Raw genomic sequence first — 15,551 nt, forward strand, 5'->3', positions numbered from 1 at the left:
ACAAAAAAAACCTTTGTTGGCATGGCACTTAGAAAAATTATTTTCTGGTGATATGGTCAGAAGGTACATGGCAGACTTATGATTGGACATTTTATATTAGCCCTAGATAGCTTTTAAAGACAGCCTTTCAAATGTAAGTCTTCTGTCTGCGCCTACCATAGTAATCATAACCATAGTTAACTGGGCTTACACAGATGGTGTGGAATCTCTTCAGGGTGAGCACAATACAGTATGCTTCCAGACATCAAAATCAGTTCTGTGCCCAAAGGCATTGCTTCACAGTGAAGTGACTAATTACTGAGCTAGTGATATGATTGAAGAAATGTAAGGTGAATGTATGAATAGAATAATATCCAATGTGTGTGTTGGCAAAAGGATAGCATTGCCTTTTCTGTGAGCAAAGAGCCTACACTGATGCCTTCTCTTTTCCCACAGGTCTTTTATCTTTTGGAGTAAAAGAGTCTGCTTGGGTGAATAAATTCTTTACAGCTATTAATATCCTGGTCCTTCTCTTTGTCATGGTGGCTGGATTTGTGAAAGGAAATGTGGCTAACTGGAAGATCAGTGAAGAGTTTCTCAAAAATATATCAGCAAGTGCCAGGTAAAATATTTGGTCCCTCTTGTGTATATCTGTATCTGTGTGTCTCTCTATGTATAACTATGTATCTGCGTGTATGTATCTCTGAATGTTTAGTCTCCCTTCCTCCCTCCTTCCCTTTCTCTCTCTCTCCCTCTCTCTGTCACTCTCTCTATCTCTCTCTGCCTCTCTCTCTGTCTCTCTGTCTGTCTGTCTGTCTCTCTCTCTCTCTCTCTCTCTCTTTCTGTGTGTGTGTGTGTGTGTGTGTGTGTGTGTGTGATGAGATGAGATGAGATGAGATGAGATGAGATGAGATGAGATGAGTATGTGGTTGTTGGAAGACACTTTGTAAGAGTTGATTGCCTTCTTCTGAGATATTCTTCTGGTCCTGAGAATCAAACTCTGGTTGCTAGTTTTGGTGACAGATGCTTTTACATCCTGAGTCATGTCACCAGCCCCTAAATAAATTTTAAAGAGGTACAGTCTGCCTTTCTTTTTGCTTCATATTAAAAATTGATTCATATGAGGGGGAAATGAAGATAAAGCTTCTTGCCTTTATTGTAGAGCATGGCTCACACATGAGATTTTTGATGTCAAAATCCTGCTTGCCTGTGTGTTTCATCTAGCGCAGGTCTATGCAAATCAGCACAGTTGTGTACGCAGGAGGCCAAGGCAAGAGGATTGACAAAAATTTAAGTCTAGCCTGAGCTATATTGCAGATTCCAGGTTAATATGGACTCATAGTGAGACCCTGTATCAGAGAGAGAGAGACAGAGACACAGAGGGGGGAGGGAGAGGGAGAGTTCGGACCAGGTCTTTTGGATTTGCCATTGTGAGGGAGTCTACCATATTCTCCAGAACCAGATGAGGAAATAAAGTTTTAGTTTTATATACCTTAGCTTCAAGAAGCCGATGAGCAACAACAGCCTCCCTAGGATTGGAAAGCTTGAGAGACATCACCGGAAGGTGCAGTTTCCCTGAAATGGCTGACAATGTATGTCCTTGTCTTCAGAGAGCCACCTGCTGAAAACGGAACAAGCATCTACGGGGCTGGCGGCTTTATGCCCTATGGCTTTACAGGGACGTTGGCTGGTGCTGCGACGTGCTTTTATGCCTTTGTGGGTTTTGACTGCATTGCAACAACCGGTAAGGGCAATGACTCCTCGGTAGAAGCAAAAAGCAGCACAGGGGTAGCCACAGGTACAACAGAGGATCAAGGGAAGAGGTCAGGGTGTGGGGTGGGAAGGATGCTAACTTCTCATTCACCTGCAACCCGTGCTGCCTACGATACAAAAGCCACTTGCCTAAAATACTCAGAAGGCTAGCTTCTGTGTGGTCAAGAGCAGCACCTACCCTGGCTCATCTGATGAGAATCTTAAATGCTGCATACAATTCTATCTTTAACCTCTTAGCTAAAGATTCTGTATCCTCCAAATAGTTATCACCTTAAATTATCTTTTCATTTACTAGGAGGGGGCAGGAGAGATGGCTCAGTGGTTAAGAGCACTGACTCCTCTCCCAGAGGTCCTGAGTTCAATTCTCAACACCCACATAGTTGTTCACAACTATCTGTAATGGGATCAGATGCCCTCTTCTGGTGTGTCTGAAGACAGCAACAGTTTACTCATATACATAAAGCAAATAAATAATTCTTAAAAAAAAAAAAATAAAAGGAGTGCTAGGATGTTTACCTAATGTGTGAAACCCTAGATATAACCTCTAATACTATCATTTACCAGGAAGATAATACCAAGTCTTCCCTTTGTATTCCAAATGACAAAATCCTCATGTCAGAGTCTTTCTAGTTTTCCACTTGCATAGCTATTTGGAGAGCTTTAAAGGTCAGTCTTGCAAGAAGGGTATTCTGATGTTTTAAATGGAATCTGAAGTTTCATATAAATAGATGAAATAAGTTTATGCGAAGCCCTCAAATTCAAAAGCTTACAGAGTACCAGTGCAGCTGTTTTCCAAATGACATCAACTGTCATTCTAGACTTAAATTCTTAAGAATGCTCACGTGTCTTCCCCGTTTCTACAGCTAGGAAACCTGACCTGTCCATTTCTCCTGATGGCTGGATTGTTTTTGCTAATAGCAAAGTATTGTCAAGAACAGAAGGGAACTTTTATATGAAATAAAGAACCTGCTGAGAAGGCCCAAGGGACAAAAGCAGAGTAGACCACAGAGGAGAGGGAGACTCTGACCACAGAAAGTCCCTGTGTCTAACTCTTTACCGACCGAGCAAATCTCTGTGTTTCCTTAGGTGAGGAGGTCCGGAATCCCCAAAAGGCTATTCCCATCGGAATAGTAACTTCCTTACTTGTTTGCTTTATGGCCTATTTTGGGGTCTCGGCAGCGTTAACACTTATGATGCCTTACTACCTCCTGGATGAGAAAAGCCCACTCCCTGTTGCATTTGAATACGTCGGATGGGGTCCTGCCAAATACGTTGTCGCGGCAGGTTCCCTCTGCGCCTTATCAACAAGGTACATTGTACTGTCCTTAGGACTTGGGCTCTTAGGGGTCTTGCAAAGTGTAGTCAATGTCTTCAAATTTGCCTTTGTGGGGTGTGAGGATAGTTCAGTGGTAGAATGTTTGACTAGCGCTATGAAGTCTTTGGGCGCCCCAGCCACTGCAACCGCAAGATTGATTTTGTATATTCTAAAAATATCCTAGCATGAGGAACACATTAACGACTGTGTACTCAATTTGCCCAGAATTGCTGTCTAAAAACCTTGAGTGATTACAAAAAACGTAATCATTGTCGGCCGTTTTTCCCCCCAGGATAATGATGGTAGTAGTAATATGCAAAGCACTGGGGCATATAAATATCTGTGTCACACATAATCACATATAATGGTAGACACCTTTGGGGTGGCCATGCTACTGACATCAGTCTTGCCTGCATTGTTTGGGTCAGTCAGAGACTATACACAGACTTGACACTTTGGACAATTCTCCATAAAGCAATAGTGTGTCTGGGACTAGAAGCCATGTGTATGCCGTGTCGTTTTTAAACGTAAATGTGCTTCTCACTGTGGCAAGCTGAGCCCTTCTTCCTTAAGTGTTGATCAGAGTGGGTGTATTTTAAAAAACAGAAATTACCATTCTGAAATTGCCAGTGGAAATTCCTTATGTAAAAAGGCAAGGGAATGTGAATGTCAGATGTTCTGATTTTCAGTAGCTACTTACTTAATATGTCACTGCTCTTGTCCCAGGTTCCCAGAGCATCTCGCATGTTTAGTTAACATAACTGAAGCAGAATATTCCGTTCAGGCCACACATCATAACAGAATATTCTCACAAAAAGAAAAGCTTTTTTTTGTCTGAACATTCCTTTTTTTTTATTATTTTTTTTCCTTTTTTAAAAATTGAAAATAATTTTCAAAATTTTTAAGCTAGAAAATTTTTTTCAATATAATTTATCAACATGGGTTTTATTTTTTTCTTTCAAAAATGTTTCCCGTTTCTAGTCCCAATAATACTAAGTGAGTCTGGGAATTACTTATTTGGGTTTTTTAGTTATCTGCTGTTGATGAGGTCCATTAAGAAGAATTCTGAATAGTTTTAGTCCAAACTGTAAAGCTACTATGCCACCATGATCTTTGAAGGGGTGAAAAGATGCCCCTGTTGCTACATCAATCGCTGATGTATAGCATGCAAATATGGTTGGTCCGTACACATATATAATTTGAATTTCAGAAACTGTACTTATGCTCTCAATTTTGGAAAAAAAAGTTTCTAAGTTAACTCTGTTGAGTTGGCATTGTACAGAGACCAACAGCCATATTGGTCTAGAAATGTTGACCTTATTTTTTTTTTTCCTTTCGTGCAAGCATAACACTCTGAATTAAACATGTATGGTCTTATCTATGTAGGTTCAATGACAAAAACTAATGAAGTAATGAAAAAAAGGATAAAGAAAAAGGGATATTTTTGGAGACAAGGTCTTGCTGTGTAGCCACAGTTGACTATGAAGGCCAGGCTAGCCTCAAACATTCAGCAGTCATCTGGCTCAGCCTCTCAATTGATGGGGTTTTCAGGCATGAGCCAACATGCTTGCCCCACAACCCCCAATAGGCTTTTTAAAATCAAATACATTACCTCTTTTTCTTAGTTACTCTAGCAACTGAATATTATATAGAATGACACAAACAAGAAACATACATAATTCAGTTTATCTTAAGCAAAAAATTGTACGCTGAACCTCACTGTTACTAACACTTAATTGTCACTCCTTCTACATACTAAACCTATAATATGTTCAATTTTTAAGCCATTCTTTACCTTAATAATTTTGATGCTTAAAACTATTACATATATCAAATCAGAGATCTATCAAAAAGATCAATCTACAGGATGCAAAATCATGATAATATGGAAGTATGTAATCACTGCATAAATTGGTGGCTTACTGTGGCATAAAACTGACTGATCTTTTTAATTTCCTGTTAATTTGGGAGTTCTGTTTTCTCAATTATTAACCCTAAGACATTCTAGTGGTTGACACTTCATTTAATTTCGCAAAGTCTAATTCGTTTTTAATTCAGTAACAATCATGGATAGAAACAAATGACTTGCAGTGTTATCTTTGGTCTTATAATTTAGTTGGGCAAACATCTGCCAGTGTAAAGAGTAACACGGTGCCCATTACTGGCAGATACGTTTACATGCCCAACGGTAGTGCCATTTAAGACCATGTGAGTCCCACCTGTCATGCGGCGTGTTATATGATCTCTGTGTCTCTATTCTGGGCGTGGTCTTGCATGAATGTGTTTGCCATACTGCATGTCTTTGCTTTTTACTCAGTCTTCTTGGATCCATTTTCCCAATGCCTCGTGTAATCTATGCTATGGCGGAGGATGGGTTGCTTTTCAAATGTCTAGCTCAAATCAATTCCAAAACGAAGACACCAATAATTGCTACTCTGTCATCGGGTGCAGTGGCAGGTGAGAGTTGACTTTTACTAAGAAAAGGGGGATCATGTTTTCATCAAGAACTCTGAAAATGTGGACAGGTGGTTTTCCATTTTGATTAACATGAAGTTCAATATCTTTGTGCCTTTCCTATTTTTATGTGTTTGTGTACCTATAAGTACCCTTGGAGAATAATACTCAACTCACGTTGGATTATGAATTTTTCTGTTCTAGTCTTCTGGGTTCTATGTTCCCCTTACCCCGCATTCTGTTTGCCATGGCCCGGGATGGCTTACTGTTTAGATTTCTTTCAAGAGTGAGTAAGAGGCAGTCACCAGTTGCTGCCACGATGACTGCAGGGGTCAGTTCTGGTAAGCTTTACAAACAAGGGTTTCTCCATCATTGGACTAAAACGTGCTGTGCGCATGTGTGGACTTTAAAAAGGGTCTGCATGCTGTGCATGTAAGTTAAAGACAAAATCATGGATAAATTTGTATATGAATATTGGGATTAACATCTTATAATTATGGTGATGGTGAAACACTAAATTCATTCTTAACTAATCATTGGGTATTTTATTATTTTACTATGTTAACCATTCCGGCCTCTAACAAATGTGCAAAGTGTTGTTAATGATTCTCCATCATGTTCTAGGTATTACTCTTCTAATTGACAAATGAGCACATAAAATTGTTGTTTGGGCACAGAAAAAAAATGCCTAAACTAAATAATTGCCTAATTTTGGAAGTACTAATTGTAAAATAATGATTGCAAGGCTTTTGGAAAGCTAGATGTTACCAATTCTTAATCTAAGAAATGTCAAGATGATCTGAAGTGGTTCATTGTCCCCACTACCCACAGTGCAGTGGGCTGCCCACGCGTTGAGACTTGCACCTGCTCAGCCCTCATGCAGAACCTACTTGTCTTTAAGTAGTTTGGACAGGTACATTTTGCTCCTAGAATCCAGATTGCCTACATTTTGACATGCCATGATGTCCATGTCAACTACCTCTGGCCAGATTCTTAGAGCATGTGGAAATTTCTAGGGGTGGTATAGACTGAGAAAATGATCTTAAGGTCCCTGACACAGGAAGTAAGAGAAAGAATGTAGCAAGCTTTATAGCTAGATGAAGAACTGTCCTGGAAATAGATGGTCAAATGAACATTTTGACTTTGTTGAGACTCTAAAGTGCTGGGAAGTTGGGATCAACCATGTTTTATTAAATATCCAGTTAGTTTTTCTTTCAGGTAAGGAAGCGTTTGCCAAAGTATTTCACCTGGCAGGCATCTTCTAAATCTGACACTTGAGACATGCGTTGGAAGGTCAAATTACTTGTTTTTCTTAGGCTTAAATGTTTGCCCCCATAAAAATGAGATTTTTCTAGGGCAGCAGTTCTCAACATGAGGGTTGCAACCCCACAGGGGTCACGTATCACATATCCTGCAGAACATATGATTCATAACAATAGCAAAATTACAGTTATGATGTAGCAATGAAATGATTTCATGACTAGGAATCACCACGACATTAATGAGTCACAGAAAGTGTGAGAACCCCTACTGTAGGTGCTCTAAAGTCCATTTTATACCATTCGCTATGACAGTAAATATAACTCATGCCATAATAAATACTTCCTCATAAAGAAACAGTCTTTCCCATTAATGATTCTACTTTGAGTCTAGAATTTTAAAGACAATTTAACTTTCTCCTTCATTTGCAAAAATGTAATTTAGCAGTATAGTACAAAATGAAGGTAATAATTAAAAGTATTTCAATAGTAGAATGCTTTCTAAAGTATTATGTTTTATATTTTACATTCTCGCACCCATATTTGCATTTTTAAACTTAGGCCAGAGAGTTTATATGAAGAATTAGTATTTGGCTATCTGTGGTCATTACAAACATGCTGAAGTTTTGGTAATCCATTATATAAGTACGTTAGTGATGAAGTGTTTGCAGAGTCAGAGAGAGAATGAGATACTATAGGGTTGTAGGGCCAAGAAAGCTCTAACTATTAAAACCTTAAGTCAATCTGTCTGTAAGACAGGAATAATTCTATCAAGGCAAACCATGAGAAGTTGCTGGATTTGGTAAAAATAATAAAGAAATAAGTATAGCCGGGCGGTGGTGGTGCACGCCTTTAATCCCAGCACTTGGGAGGCAGAGGCAGGTGGATTTCTGAGTTCGAGGCTAGCCTGGTCTACAGAGTGAGTTCCAGGACAGCCAGGACTACACAGAGAAACCCTGTCTAAAAAAAAAAAAAAAAAAAAAAAAAGAAAGAAAGAAAGAAAGGAAGGAAGGAAGGAAGGAAGGAAAAGAAAAGAAAAGAAAAGAAAAGAAAAGAAAAGAAAAGAAAAGAAGAGAAAAGAAAAGAAGTAGTCAAATACTATCCATTTTATGTAACTAAAAGTCCTCTGCCTCCTAGGATCCTTGACTTGAAGTTAAAATGACTCTAGACTATAAAACTTGTAAATAGATCTAGAACATCATATATATTGAGTGTGGTGTTATCTGTTTACAAAGATCGGGAGTACTGTGTGGTAAATTCCATAATATTAAGGTATTTTTATTTTGTGGCATTGCTGAGATTTTGTGTGCAGGGTCATAAGTTGCTCCATCACATCTAATCAGCCTTCCAGATTTTGTGGCTTTAACTTGATTAGAGTTTATTCTAGGTCCAAGATGCAATTTCATTGAAAATGAGTATTATTTTATAAAGACTATTTAAAATATTTTGAGTTATAGATGACATGGTACAGGACTTACATAACTTGTATACAGCAGCCTAACTTTCCTTATGATGGAAACAGCAGTTTCTAGCATTTCTTGGCAGTGTTTGTTTACCTTGAGAGACCTCAAAACACAGTGTTCTGTCGTATAATATTTTCACTCTTGGTCAAGCCAGGTTTTAAATAATCAAAGCTGACATGTTTAGTGTTTCCTAAAGAACTAGGTAGGGGCTTTGAAGTCTTAGTGTTAGCAGTTTGTATATCCCAGAAAACATCTCATCATGTAACATGATCTGTCATTGGTACCAAAACAGAAAAGTGTCAGTCAGTTGTCCCTGACTAAATGAACAACTGTAAGAAATGTCACCAGAGGCCTTGGTTTCACTTCCTTTCTGTTTCCCAATAGCTGTGATGGCCTTTCTTTTTGACCTGAAGGCTCTCGTGGACATGATGTCTATTGGAACCCTCATGGCCTACTCTCTGGTCGCAGCCTGTGTGCTTATACTCAGGTGAGTCTCTGTTGGTTCTAAAGAGTGTGTACCAGGTGGGATGAGGGGAGGAGAGACAGTGAGAACTCCAAAAGGCAGCAGTTTCACCAAAGTCGGAGGCCATGCCATTAATCCATCAGTAATATGGAGTATGGGAGCACACTTGTCCTTTAGCAAAGAATCAAGTACAGTTTGATTCCTACAAGAGGTTGGCCCGTCTACAAAGGAGTTTATTAAAGTATGTGCAGCTACAGAAACATTTTCTATTTTTAGAATTCCAAATGCTAGCAGACTGACCAATAGAGCCCCATTCTTGACTACTACATGATAGTCTTTGTTGTATTAGCAAAATATCCTGAATGTTCTTCCGAGTCAGTAAGTGTACATCTACTTAATGTGTGTGTACTTATTCCCAAATATGTGTGATAAAGACCCTCTCAAGGAGACACCAACAAATAGATGTAAGGGATGCTCGTAAAAAGGTAGATTGCCAAGTGTGAAGAAAGCACAGCTGGCTTGAGTATCAATAGGCGAACAGTGACACACATGAAGGGACATTCATTCAGTGGCTTCTTTGACAGTAAACGTTTAAGATACAAAGCTGTAGCATTTGAATTTGTTTAAATAGCATTATAAATCTGCATTCAGAAATGATAAATGTTTATGTATGCATACAATCCAGGATGAACTCGTACTCAAATGCTAAGACTTAAGGAAGGTGCTGTTGGGTGGTGGTTACTTCCTTCTGTATCCCTTTGTGCATTTTCCTTAGTGAATGTACTCCTGTACGTGGAGGGGAAGTGTTTAGGAAGTAAGCAAGGGGCGAAGGTACTAGGAAGTGAAGCAGGCGATACGCTGGTGAGCTGTAGAGGAACAGGGCAAATAACAGAGGAAACTGGTTCCCCGGGATAGTTAGGTGGCCAAGTAGCTGTGTGAGCTTATAAATAAGCTAGATAAATCAGGCTGGAAATAAAGAAACATGGCCAGAGGGACTGACATGACACCGTTGCCAGTGGCTGTCTCTGTGCTCTTCCCATGAATCATAATTCCACTGGGCATCAGCGCCTTCCAATACCATCCTATTGCCATAATTGCCTCACCTTTAATTTCTTTATTATTTTTTGCCATCTAATGTACAACTTTCTAATTAAGTAGCAATGAGAATGAGTTCAGAGTTGCTGTGGGTATTTTATGGAAGAGGTTTGCAGCCTGGTTCAGCACACCATGTGTTGGAGTCATGAGAAGTGTCACCCCCAACAGTACACATGGTGACTTTGTAAACTGTCTCACTGGAGACTTTTAAGTGATAGGTTCATTTGGGCCGATGAAATTAAAAATACCAACCAACATTTATTTGGGGATAGGTACCAACCTGGCTTGTGTTATGAGCAGCCCAAATACACCCCTGAGAAAGAAATTTTGGAATCATGTACCAATGCAACTTCGAAGAGCGAGTCCCAGGTCACCATGCTGCAAGGACAGGGTTTCAGCCTGCGAACCCTCTTCAACCCCTCCGCTCTGCCCACAAGACAGTCGGCATCCCTCGTGAGCTTTCTGGTGGGATTCCTGGGTAAGTCTTCAGATGTGGATGTGGACAGCCAGTCCTTGCAGAGGGAGAAGGGCCTGGCCTCCCATTGCCCTGGGATCATGTTATATTACGTAGGAAGATCTGTGAATTGATCTGTGAATTGGAGAGATGGCTCTGTGGGTAAAGCATGTGCTGTTCAAATGTGAGGCTCTAGGTTAAGATCTCCAAGGCCCATGTGAAACTGCACGAGGAAGGGCATGCCTGTGAGGCTCTAGCCAGATGGGAGGTAGGAAAAGAATCCCCCCACTAGCTTGCATGCCAGCAAGCTTGCTATAGACGGTGACAAATAAGGGACTCTACCTCAAACAAGGTGGAAGGTGGAAGCCAGCATCTGAGGTTATCTTTGGATCCATACATACATACTGTGGCACACAGTCCCACATATGCATACGAGAGCAAGAAATCCCTACAGTAAAAGTGGCAGAATTACAAACTGACACATTTCATTGGCTTAGGGTATTCCTTTTGTTAAAGAATCAAGCCAAGAAACAAAACTGAATCCAGATGGTGTTGGGAAGCAGAATAGGAAAGATTTGTCAGCTGAAATTGCCTAATTACCCATATGTTGAATGACATCTACCGGATGTTATCTGTGTGCCTATTGCTATTCTGAACACCCAGGGTAGCGGGAGACTCCCCTTGTTCTTCAGGATTCTACAGTAAGTTGATGGCAGGCCAGCGAAGGTTTCTCTGAGAGTGAGTAGCAGGGGTTTTCATTGCATAGTTGATGGTCAGAAGAAGCCTAGAATGTGAGAAAGATTCAGATCATGTGGTATCATTTGCTTGCATTAACAAATAATCTTTATAATAGCTTAACATAAGTAAAGTTGCTATTTCTCATTTGATAAAACTGGAAGCTGTACACCACCAAGAATGTCCTATCCATATAGTCTGTGAATAGGACATGAGGAGCCCTGGTCACATGACAGATAAAGCAAGGCCTTAGTGCCAAATGGGGAGGTTGCCTTCATAGAAATCAGTAATGGGAACATGTATGTGATCCTTAGATGGGTGGTGGACTATCTCTGTTTCTCAATGGAAAAAGAAATGGGGCTTCTGTATGGCAAAGAAGATTATGAAGAGCTTGTGGTTTACTAGGACAACCCACTAGAACTGAGAAACAGAAGGAAAGAATGTGTACCCACTGTGCTTTCTGTTCTGACCACCACAGCTTTCCTCATCTTGGGTTTGAGTATTCTAACTACATATGGAGTCCAGGCCATTGCCAGACTAGAAGCCTGGAGCCTGGCTCTTCTCACCCTGTTTCTTGTCCTCTGTGCTGCTGTCATTCTGACCATTTGGAAGCAACCACAGAATCAGCAAAAAGTGGCCTTCATGGTATGTGAAATAATAATAATAATAATTAAAATCCTAATTGCTATGTATACTTCTTCTGTACATTTTCTCTCTGTGTTTTATTTGTCTAAACAAGACCAAGCAGTGAACAAGCGTCAGAGTTCTTTGATGAATTCCTTTTAGTCACAGTACATGAACTGTCTTACTCCCCTTATCAAAAACTTGAGCATGCATACACATATACATACATAATACATACATGCATGCATACATACACACATATACATAGAGTGAATAGATTTTCTGTTGAACAGTCTATAGTACTAGGAAAATGATTTATGAAATTCTGGGTTATTCCCAAGTACTAAATATTAAAATTAAATAATAGAATGAAGGCAGATAATTTGAGGATTTACTTTCAGAAAACTGGAGCCTTCTCATGAGGATTTATTCCCACCAAGTATCTCCCTTGGAAAACTAAAGTACCCTCCCCCACTGAAACTAGGAGGAGGCTTGAATGTGAACAGCACTTCCTCAAAGGGTCCCCAGGATGCTATATGTACCTAGAGTTCCAGAGGCACTTGCTGCTGATGGACAAAAGAGACCAGTGAACTCTGAGCTACACTGATCCCTAAGCCCTGGGCTGTCTTGATGGCATCTGCAGGTGTCCATGTTTCTGTCAGCTTCAGCAAGTACTATGAAAGTGATTTTTCTTTCACTAATTTCTACAGGAATGGTGTTTATTCAGGTTGTCCTTTTTATGAGACTGTACGCTTAGTGACACAGTATGACTATAGGTCAGATATTGTCACTGCCCCGAAATAACTTGGAGAATACACTCTGTAACTCTGTATTCAAAGGATGTTTCTTCCCATAGGTCCCGTTCTTACCGTTTCTGCCGGCCTTCAGCATCCTGGTCAACATTTACTTGATGGTCCAGTTAAGTGCAGACACTTGGGTCAGATTCAGCATCTGGATGGTGCTTGGTAGGTCTTGCAGTGTCTTATACTCTTGGACTTCAGTTCATCTTGCTTTGTGGGCTGTGGATACAGGAGTGTGACATCTCCTTCCCTAAAACTAAATGCTCTGTTAATTTCCTTTCATCCCGACTACCAAGAACATCTCTGTGTTTTGTTTCTTTATGTTTTCCAACAGCTTGTCTTTATTTTTCTCTCCTTTCTTCTTTGCTTTTGTGTTGAGGACTCAACCCAGGCCCTACACATGCTATCTCAGGCCTCTGAGCTAATGGAATCCCACTGGGCCACAGCCCTCCAGATGCTGTTTTTGTTTCAGATCTCTCAGTAACCCTGGGGTTCATGCAGATTTTATTTTCTCCAACTTAAGGAATGAGAAAAGGACGCCCTCAAGAAGTCACCGTAACAATGCCAAAGTTTTACCTGGCGTTCAAAAATGAAACCAAAGCGTGGGGAAAAAATACATATTTATAAGTGATTATCTTGTAAGGACATTTGAAACATTGCCTCCTTTGCCCCACTGTTAGCATGGCTATTGAGTCCTTTGTGCTCAGGCCTCAGGGCTCCATTTGACAGTAACAGATAGAAGGATCTCTGTGTCCACTGTGAACACAGGGTGTGCTTTCCAGACTACCTGACCATGACTGTGATAATCCAGTGCTAGCGTTTCATGTGCAGTGTGAGCCTCTGCCTCTCAAGTTGATAGCCTCTACAATTATAGGCAACAACTAGTGGCTGCTGGGAAGAGACTTAGCCTCTCCCAGGGATGAGCCCCCTTATTGGTTGTCCAGTGCAGAGTCGTCGGCCCTGAAACCATCTCCGCATGGGCAACAAAAGCAGGCTGAGCAGGTTGTATTTATATATTCTATATGCACACATTCTGGTTTTCTCAGGTCGCACAGAAAGAAAGGGGAAGACTTACTGTATTAAATTGTCCACATTAAAACATCTCCTAACGCACTGATGCGCTTTCTCTCCCCATAGGCTTCCTGATTTACTTCGCCTATGGCATTAGACACAGCTTGGAGGGTAACCCCAGGGATGAGGAAGACGATGAAGATGTTTATTCAGACAACATCAACGCGGCAACAGAAGAAAAATCTGCCATGCAAGCAAATGACCAGCACCAAAGAAACCTCAGCTTACCTTTCATACTTCATGAAAAGACAAGTGAATGCTGATGCCGGCCTACGGTCTTACCACACGTACCTTAACAATGAGCACACTATGGTAGGATGCCACCATCATGCTGGGTTGTCATGGGTCTGCTGCGGACATGGCTCGCCTAACTTAATACTTCCTCCTCCAGACAGCTTCTCTTCAGATGGTGGATTACGTGTCTGGGGAGACTGCCTGAGAGCACTCCTCAGTGATGAGCATTCCCGAACAGTATGTCCGTGTGTGTACATGTATGTTTGGGAATGTTAGTGTCCGATGTTGTTGGTTATTACTCTGTGACATAATTCCAGTGTGGTAATTGGTGGCACGTTCTGCTCATACTAGTAAACAGTATATTGCTGAATACAGATGTATCCTGTACATGCCCTATGTGGTTGGAGACATAGTGGTGGTTTTCCTTATTAGGTATATGACCGTCAGTTTGGACATACTGAAAATGCCATCAGAGGTCAGGGATGGGAAGGGATAAGGAATGGGCCTTTTCTATATACTATAACACATGTATTCTTCTCCTACTTGCTAAGACATTTTTCTAAAATGACCAGGGAGAGTTTGTTTCCTCTGTATGACAAGATGAAGAGGTAGTCTGTGAGATGAGATGGCCAATCGTGGTTTTGAGAGCCTTGGTCCTTAAATATAACACCTCCACCTGCTGTAAGTGGTAAACCCCTCAACCCTGTGAAGGTCTCAGCAAAGGTACCATGGCCTACTTGGGACCCTTTAAGCCAGAGAATGGAAGTTGTCCCATGGCCTCCAAAGATCAGCATAGTTGCCTGGATAGGTTTCCTGTTTTCAAAAGACACTGAAGACAGACGAGGCCTCCATGTCACTCATTTGGTAGAATGGTCCCGGCTATTTCCCATTACTTTATACCTGATCATAGCTCAATGCCAGCTCCTTTATCAACTGCAGAACTCGGTTTTTACTTCTCATATTTCCTCTGATCTGGATGGCAATGAATGTGGTAGCAAATTCTATTTTTACAGTGTACAAAAAAGACACAGATGAAGGGGTATAGGAAAATACCCTTAGTCCAGTATCACAGGGCATTGGAGCCCAGTTTAAGGATTTTAGACCTAATTTACCCTGATAATTTCTTTTAGAAATGTTTAGAGATTCTTCCACCTCCCACCCTATCCCATTGTTTAGCACTTTTTAATTTTGTTTTCTCCATTTGTTAGTTTGTTTGTTTTTCAAGATAGGGTCTTTCTATGTAGCCCTGGAACTTACTCTGTAGACCAGGCTAGCCTTGAACCTTGAACTCACAGAAATCCACCTGGCTCTGCCTCCCAAGTGCTGGGATTTAAGGCATGTGCCACCACTGCCTGACCATTTAGCAGTTTTTATTTCATTTGCTTTTAAAGGACCACACAAGCCTCTTAACAATAAATCATCAACTACTTTCAGAACACGATTATATAAAAATTTGAGCTAAATAAGCAAACTGAATTAAAAGCACAGTGACCTTTGTATATGATTAAATAAACTTTTAAATTTAAGATTCTCTGATTGCTACACTTTTACTTTATAGGGCTCTCTGATCGTGGATTATAAACCTCCTGCCATTCTTTTCCTCATGAAAACTTTGTATGAATAATTAAATAGTTTGTTGGATAAATCTAGAGCTAGACCCTTATACAGGTGTGGCCTCCCAGGAGACCACGGATGCTAGTTGCCCTGCAAAAACCACAGACAAGGAAGATGGTTGCTTTCCCATGGTTGTCTAAGAGATCATTTATCTTCCTGGTGCTGTTTAAAAACAAGCTGTCGTCCTTCCGATGTAAGCAAGAGTTCGTTGTGATTGG

At 40.6% G+C, this 15,551-nt stretch overlaps 1 protein-coding gene across 3 annotated transcripts in view; it reads left to right on the plus strand.

Moving 5' to 3' along the window:
- Slc7a2 (solute carrier family 7 member 2) overlaps positions 1 to 15,245 on the plus strand; it is a 54,206-nt gene extending 38,961 nt beyond the window's left edge. Inside the window, exons 4-12 of one of the 3 annotated variants that reach the window (XM_034520573.2) lie at positions 436 to 601; positions 1,590 to 1,723; positions 2,839 to 3,061; positions 5,385 to 5,524; positions 8,628 to 8,730; positions 10,074 to 10,279; positions 11,469 to 11,635; positions 12,471 to 12,579; positions 13,552 to 15,245. In XM_034520573.2, coding sequence (XP_034376464.1) covers positions 436 to 601; positions 1,590 to 1,723; positions 2,839 to 3,061; positions 5,385 to 5,524; positions 8,628 to 8,730; positions 10,074 to 10,279; positions 11,469 to 11,635; positions 12,471 to 12,579; positions 13,552 to 13,748 — 1,445 coding nt within the window. In that variant the 3' untranslated portion in view covers positions 13,749 to 15,245. Of the gene's footprint in view, positions 1 to 435; positions 602 to 1,589; positions 1,724 to 2,838; positions 3,062 to 5,384; positions 5,525 to 5,725; positions 5,863 to 8,627; positions 8,731 to 10,073; positions 10,280 to 11,468; positions 11,636 to 12,470; positions 12,580 to 13,551 lie in introns of all 3 variants that reach the window. The other 2 variants (XM_076914046.1, XM_076914048.1) reach the window with 2 other exon arrangements.
- Positions 15,246 to 15,551: the final 306 nt, after the last annotated feature.

This window comes from Arvicanthis niloticus, chromosome 16 (genome assembly GCF_011762505.2).
Source record: "Arvicanthis niloticus isolate mArvNil1 chromosome 16, mArvNil1.pat.X, whole genome shotgun sequence".
Classification (NCBI taxonomy): domain Eukaryota; kingdom Metazoa; phylum Chordata; class Mammalia; order Rodentia; family Muridae; genus Arvicanthis; species Arvicanthis niloticus.